Below are 7,675 nucleotides of genomic sequence, written 5' to 3' on the forward strand. Positions count from 1 at the left end.
TATATATATATATCGATGTATACAGACCATTAGCTCCAGTGATTTGGTCTTTGGTGATATAAACCAGGCAGTGATCTCATTTATTCTGATTGTTGATGCTCACATAAGATTATCTAGACACCCTCATTCTCCAAAACGAGTCTCCATCTATCAAACATAGTAATCGCACATACTTATGTATTGAACACACGCATACAAATCACATATGCTATTGAACCTAAGTGCGTACTTAACATTTCAGCTGAACATATCAGTTTGAATGCGTAAGATAATTGCATCTGAAACATGAATGTGCAATAGCAGAGAGGTTGAGAATAAAATGGTAATTCTTCTGGGATTTAGCAATATGTATAATGAATATGATTATTTGAATATGTGGGTAAGACAAAGTCCAAAGCCGATTACCGAAACCAATTTTAAACATATACATTTCAATTGACCTTTGACGGATTATTATGTCTATATTAAGCAGGAGATTTGATAGGCCAGGGATAGTCATATGCTCAAAGATATTACTATAAAACAAACAATATAAATATATGTTAAATATTGTTATGAGGGTTTTAATTAGAGGTCGACCGATGTATCGGTTTATCGGCACCGATAGTTGATTGCTGGAACTATTGGTTATCGACAAAAATCCATGCCGATAGTTTTCCAGGTTGCGTCCATTGCTGGAGCGGCTGAGAAGGGTCTGCTGTCATTACACAGTGCGAGAGCGGCCTCTAGTGGTTGAAATCACTGACAGCACGTGCTATTTGTTTAGACTCGTGATACTGCACTGAAGCAAAATCCACTATCGGTCGACCTCTAGTTTTAATAATTGTGATTCAGTTCATTTATATAATGTGCATTGTGTAATTAATTTGATTACAATTTTTTAAATGATTGCCAGTAAAAAATTAACTAGAAATTACCCTTACATACAGTAGTTACTGTACCATCATAATCCAAACCAGCAGATGACTTAATAAAAATTGGGAATAACTCAACTTTGGGAGTTATTTTAGCGAGATCAGATCAAACGTGAATTGCAGGATGTAACATAGGCTAGAGGAAAGGTGAGAGAATAATATACAGTAATTTTTGCAGCTTCTAATCCAACAGTTTCTATTCCTTATCATTTTTCTCATGCAGCTAGAAATAGAAGAACTGATAGTTCCTGCTGCTGGGAAATCTATCGTCTCATTAAGGGGATAATCCACGGTGAGCTCTGATCCTGCAGATATGCATTCGTGAATTGCGTCTCTGACCAACACAAAGCATCTCAGGTGAGATCAGAGGTTCAACTGAAGAGTTCAAGAGGGTAATAAACCATTCCTCTGATATGAGAAGAGAAGCTAATGTTTATTTGATTTAAAACTCTATTTTCCTAAACCTTGAGGCAGAATAAACAGTTTCTCTAGAAGCTACTCTCTTTCTCTGGATAAATTGTATCATATCTTAGACTAGAAATGCAACGCACCAAATATAATCTGCTGTATTCAAATCAATAATTGCATTGGTAGTTGATTAGATCTCAACACATCAGTCACTAAATCTGAATGAATTAGTGCGATACTCTCATTCGTCATATCAACGTAAGTGAAGTCCATCTCTAGATAGATTAATAGCCTGTTAGGACTTGCTGTCCAGTCATCTGTTTATGTCCACTCCAAAGGTGCTTCTAGGCTGTTTGTAGTTATAACCAGCTGCTCTCTGACTTCCCCAAGTCATTAGAGCCCAGTGATGCAGAAATAAGTGGAAAACATGAGGTGAGATGTGCACTCCTAACTCAATTTCAGAGTGCATCTGCGGCGGGCTTGTTGGCGGGTACGCCAGAGGCTTGGCTTTGCTTTTGGCTTTCCGTCTGCTGACGCTGATGCTGATGTGAACTTGGCTCCCTTCTCTTGTTCAATTCATTATGACCCTCTAATGACTGCTTTGAAAGCCCATGATAAATTTATTTGTCAGAGCTACTGAGGGATCATCTCAGGTTATGTATGTAACCCTAGTTCCTCGAGGGAACGAGACGCTAAGAGAGCCTTCCGGGAGCGAAGCGTACGCAGTGGGAGGCGCTCGTAATGCGGGCAGCTGGCCCCCTCAAGAGCCGACTCTACGTGCTTCGCTCCCAAGCAAACCACGCACAGGCTGTGTGTATCCCCACTCGTGATATAACGTGGGCAGGGAGGAACACACAACCTATAACGTGGCTTGCACTCGCCCTTTGCATGCTTTGTCTTAGCGTGAGCCTTAGACATAGCTGCTTATTAGACTTTTTCTCACAATAGACAGACAACAATAAATATGACTGACACACACAGAGCGCTTCGCTGAATGACAGAAAGCTGACGCTGGCTCCGCCGCACGTGCTTTTATAGCTTCCTGGTCATGACGTCATCCGCCGCGACGTCCCGTTCAGCTATTGGACTGATTTCACATGTGATTCAGAGCGTGGGTCGCAGAAGGCGTTCCCCTAGCGTTTTCGACGCAGCTTGAGTTCCTGAAGAGGAACTCATATTTTACCCACTGCACAAACTTCTTTTCAATGACCGAATCAAAATGCATTAGCATAGCAAATACGAATGCAATGAAAACAGCCCAGTGATATGGTAACGAAGATGATTTGCTGCTCACTGTGGTTGAATCATCAGGAGCTTTTATTAAAGACTAGAAGTTTCACGAGACTCACAAGGGCTGTCTTTTATTAGCTGTCGCGTGGTTACTTCCCACAAGCAGCTCTTAACTTCTCCTTGCACTAAAGTAAGGTCATGTTCGTATGTAAACAAACAGCGCTAGCAGCTCAGCTAAATGACACATAATGGAGCTCTGGGGCTGCATGGTGTTTGCCCATTTGATATAATGTTTGTTCAGAGTTATCTATTTTCCATTTTTATCCACAGGGAAATGATGATTAGGATTGTATATACAGTTTCAAGTTGTAAATCTCCCTGTCCTCTTGCAGAATAATCTAGCATGTAGATAGATAGAGGGAGATAAGATCATTTTATTCACCATCTGATTTATGGGTTTATACTGCTTGTGGGTTTGCTACATTATTAAAATATTTATTTGAACAGAATGCAACACAACTTCAGTGGAAACACTGTAAACCATGTATTGAAGAAAATAAACAGATGATGACTGAATGTTTGTGATCTATTTTTTGTATTTTATTTCAGCTATTTTATTTGTAAGAAATATATAAAGTACCAATAATATGTCTTTACTATTCAACTTTCAGAAATATAAAGACAAGCACCCACAGAAAGTGAAAATGCTTCTTTTGTCGATGAATGTCAAATAAAATGTCCAGTGAAATTTCCCAGCTCCCATCTCCATCGTCATCATCTATTTTACAGAACAACGCTGATCTTTATTCATCAGACAATGAACCGAATCTCTGTATAAGCTGATTTTTTTTTTCTATTATGATCCTTCTCCTGAGAATGATGCTCTTTAATTTTCTCTCTCTCTCAGTCTCACAAAATATGTTTTTATGACTATGTCTGAGACTAGAGATTATATCTGAACATCTATCCTAGAACAAGCAGTGAGGGTATTATTATGTTGTTATGATATATATTACGATCCTGAATTATTTCCATATTCGTGTATCATGGTATTGTTATGGTAAAAACAAAAAACATGGTATTAACACCATACACATCAGTACACAGTACTCAGATCATTATGGAGTAAATAACAAAAATGAAAATTCTGTCATTATTACTCACATTCACATTCCAAAACTCTTTCTTCTGAGGAACATAAAAGAAGATAGTTTGAAGAATGTTTAACTTTTCTTGTTCACTATGTGAAAGTCAGTGGGGTCTAAAACAAGATTGGACCCCACTGACTTCCACTGTATGGACAAAAATCACTGAGACATTCTTCAAATTCTCATTCTTTTATGCTTCATAGAGGAAAGAAAGTCATACAGGTTTGGAAAGATATGAAGTTGAGTAAATGATGACATAATTTATATTCTGGAGTGCACTATCCCTTTAACCTCTGTGAACTCTACCACAAACTAATCACAGATCAGCATGAACAGGTTATTTCCATCACTGTAACCCCAATGAACAGCAGAGCAGCATCGCAGTAAGAAAGTTCCCATATAAATAGCATGTCCATAACCGGCTGATATATCACACACAAGCACACTGGCCTGGCGGGAATAAGCAGGTGTTCGGCATGCATAGCATGTATAAAGATCACAAACCACATTCCCATACGGAATGCAAAACGTGAGCTGTTTCGAGGATAAGGGCATCACTGCATATTTAGAGGGGTCGCACAATGTTTCTGCGGTGTCCTCATTTATCTGTCATTATTCTGGAAATCCCTTGTAGTCATTGTGGGGGTGGGAGAAAGAGCTAAATTTAGATCAGAGGAAGAGGTCCCTTGTTTAATCTGGAGTAATATAAATAGCAAAGAATCTTGTCATACAGTAACATTTATGCAACAGTGAGACAAGGTTCAACAAACTACAATAGCTGTTGTCAAATTCAAAGACTTACCCTTGGGAAGCTTGTGACTGTTTTCCACCAGCCAGGTGAACAGGTTGGCAAAGTTGCAGTTGCACACCCAAGGGTTGCCTTCTAACCTTACCACCCTGAGGGAGGGCAGCTGGCTCAGGGCACCCACCTGTAGCCCAGACAGGGCGTTGCGTTCTAGTTCTAGTTCACGCAAGGAGGTAAGACCCATGAATGCATCTTCGTTGATCATGCTCAAATATGGGTTGTTGCCCAAGCGCAACTTAATTAAGCTCCGTGACTCCCCAAAAGTCCCTTTGGGGATCTCGGTCAGGTTGTTGCAACCGAGGTCCAGGAAAACCAGCCTGGAGGAAGTGCTAAGGGTGCCCGGCTCGATGTGCGAGAGAGAGTTGTTGCGGAGGTCCAGGTAGACCAGGTCGCTGTAGAGCACAAGGAAATCTGAAGGAATCCGTGGGATCCAGTTGTCTGCCAACAGCAGCCTCCGCACATCCAAGGGGATCTCGTCTGGAAGACGGGTAAGTCCGCGCCCGCTACAGTCCACAGTGTGAGGGTCTGGGCAAAGGCAGGTTGCTGGACAGTTTTCCCCTTGAGTGAACAAAGTGAAGAAGAGCAAGGCAAGGACAGGCTGGAGCCGGCAGACACATGGCAACATGGTCAAGAAAGAGGGAGAAAAGAGAGGGAATAGGGTCAGGGGTAAAGGGATGAGGGTCAGAGGGCAGGAGATAAGGAAAGGGGAGGGGAAAGGGAAATCGAGAAGAGAAAGAGAGGAATCAGTGCCAGCGCAGGAGCATCCTGCCGTCCTGGGCAAGAAATCTTAAGGCTTGCACATGGAGTGGCTTGAGCAAGATGCGAACGCTGTTTTCCAAGAGATCATGTAGCAAGCAGCCCTGGAGTGACGAACAGACTGCTGGCTTTGAAGGCACAAGGGGAGAAGAGATAGCGAGCTGTGGGAGGGAGCGCGAAAGCATGAGAGACTGAGGTAAAGGGGTGGAGAAATCAGCAGACAGAGGTAAACAGAGATCAGAGAGGCAGAATGAGTGGAAAATCAGAGGCACGGACAGATTGGCAGTGTGGAAGAGGAGGGGGGCTCTTCCAGCCGCTCTCTCGCAATTAACCCGCGTTTGATCGAAGCCTGGCGGTCTGACACAAAAGGATTCAGCATAGAGAGGCTCTGTCATGGTGAGCAAAGAGTGAAATTGTTGCATCCCTCCATTTGTCTCTCAACTGAGCACAGGAATGATTGCTCGACCGGTGGCTGTGAACATGAACCTTGGCATTTCGGAGCAGTTGTAACTGAGCTGTCATGGTCCTAATGAGGAGAATTCCCACAGAGAATTAGGTGCAAGGCAGCGGTATCCTCTTCCCAGCTCTTTTTCCTCTTCTTATCTCCCTTTCATCTGGCTCTCGTGTGCCGTGCGATGCCTAGGCACGACTGTATGTGATGAGAGGTTGTACATCACGGTTTTGCAGCTCTGTTGCTATGGTGAAGACATCCAAATATCCACAAAGAAGTTGTCTGCATGCAGATTAGAGACCGGCGTGGGGAGCGGGGGAAGTCTATCAGCATGCTGGCTCATGGACTCCACTCCTTTTGTCCTGTGTTGTCTTTGACGTTTAATATGGAGGGACGAGGCGACCATGCACTCAACATGTGATGTCATTTCCTTGTGAGATAAATTGTCACACAATTGCAACAGATTTTACATGTATGTATTTATGTCCTTATGCTCTTTAATCAATACATAGCCTCCTCCACATTATGAAAATCTATTCTGTATGTCAATAAATCAGAAAACCATTGGGACCCACATAACAGATTCTAGTAATTCTCTTGTCTTGACCTTCATATGACATAAATCGATTTCAAACCAATCCCAGTTTTTCCATAAGTGAGGTACACACAGACCCAGCCCTGCTTGCATTTTACTTTGCAGAAGTCAGTGCCAAAGTTAATTAGGGACGTTTCTGGAAGCAAAGGGCACGTCTTCGTTCATTTAGCTACCGCCTGGCAGTTCACTCAATCATTGCTGCTTAGTAAAGGACAGCCGGGAGGAGCTAGACAGCATTAGACTCTCACACAGCTCCTTCAGCATCTCCAGACAGGTAAATGGAATTAGGAAAGCAGACTTTGGTCACGACACAAAGAAAACCAGGAAATGACATAAATTTTACAGGTGAAACATAGCAGAATGGGGTCACAAAGCTATCAGTCTGCAATCTAATAGTGTATTTGAAAGAGTCGTGACCTAGAGTGAATACTGTAATTTACAGCTCACTGCTTAGTGCACTCGTCCAGAATAAAGGCAGGCTTTAAAACATCTTGGAGAAAGACATTCTCTGTGTGTGCCAGCCTCCCTCTTGAAGACAATGATCTTAGCAACTTTTTAGTTTCACATGAATTGAATTTGTCATATCGAAAAATGTAAAAAGTAACTGTCTTCAATTAATATAAATGAAACTGAATTAACTATTCAAAATGCCAAACATTAATATAAAAAAATCAATAAATACTATTGTTGTCAATATTTATCTTTTTCATTTTAAATTATTTAATTAATTAATAATTATTAATTTGCTGTAATTATTTATGTTTTGTTAAAGTTGCTTGGGATAAAAGCTTCTGGAAAGTAAATTAATATAAATGTTCATTTAGCAATCAGCATTCAGCAGCTTTTTTTACCTATAAAACCCCTCCTGTGCCTTGCTAGAAATACAGACAGGATCTAAGAATCGATGCAATACAAGGAATGCAAAGAAGTATCAAACATCACTCATGTCTTCATAATGGTGCACGCTACCAAAGGTAAAGTTCTCTATTGAAGTTCCATAGTTAACTTTGCATGTGTAAAATTAAGTCTCCTCCAGGTCCATCCCAAAAGACTTCAGACCCAGTCCAAGAATTGAAGCCTTTGTAGGATCCCTCAATTATCTTTGGAATAAGCCCATATTACCATAAAATCGCACAATTAATAAGATGCACATGGAAAATATGTAGGGGGCATATGTGTCTGTGACAGGGATTGCAATCATGACTTTCATTCCCTGGGAATAAATACTATACTTTATATGGGACAAACAAACCCTTATTCAAGACAGGCCATATTAAAAAATGCTTTTAGCTGGAAAGATATATATATATATATATATATATATATATATATATATATTAGGACCATGTCAGAGAAGAAACAAAAAAT

General features: G+C 40.9%; 1 protein-coding gene across 1 annotated transcript in view; it reads right to left on the reverse strand.

Moving 5' to 3' along the window:
• LOC107685631 (leucine-rich repeat-containing protein 38-like) overlaps window positions 1-6,219 on the reverse strand; it is a 27,622-nt gene extending 21,403 nt beyond the window's left edge. The window contains exon 1 of the mRNA XM_016482281.1: window positions 4,503-6,219. Within this exon, the coding sequence (XP_016337767.1) occupies window positions 4,503-5,130 (628 nt within the window). The 5' untranslated portion in view covers window positions 5,131-6,219. The remainder of the gene's footprint in view (window positions 1-4,502) is intronic.
• Between the last annotated feature and the right edge of the window lie 1,456 nt (window positions 6,220-7,675).

Source organism: Sinocyclocheilus anshuiensis, unplaced genomic scaffold (genome assembly GCF_001515605.1).
Source record: "Sinocyclocheilus anshuiensis isolate Anshui unplaced genomic scaffold, SAMN03320099.WGS_v1.1 scaffold257, whole genome shotgun sequence".
Taxonomy (NCBI): Eukaryota; Metazoa; Chordata; class Actinopteri; order Cypriniformes; family Cyprinidae; genus Sinocyclocheilus; species Sinocyclocheilus anshuiensis.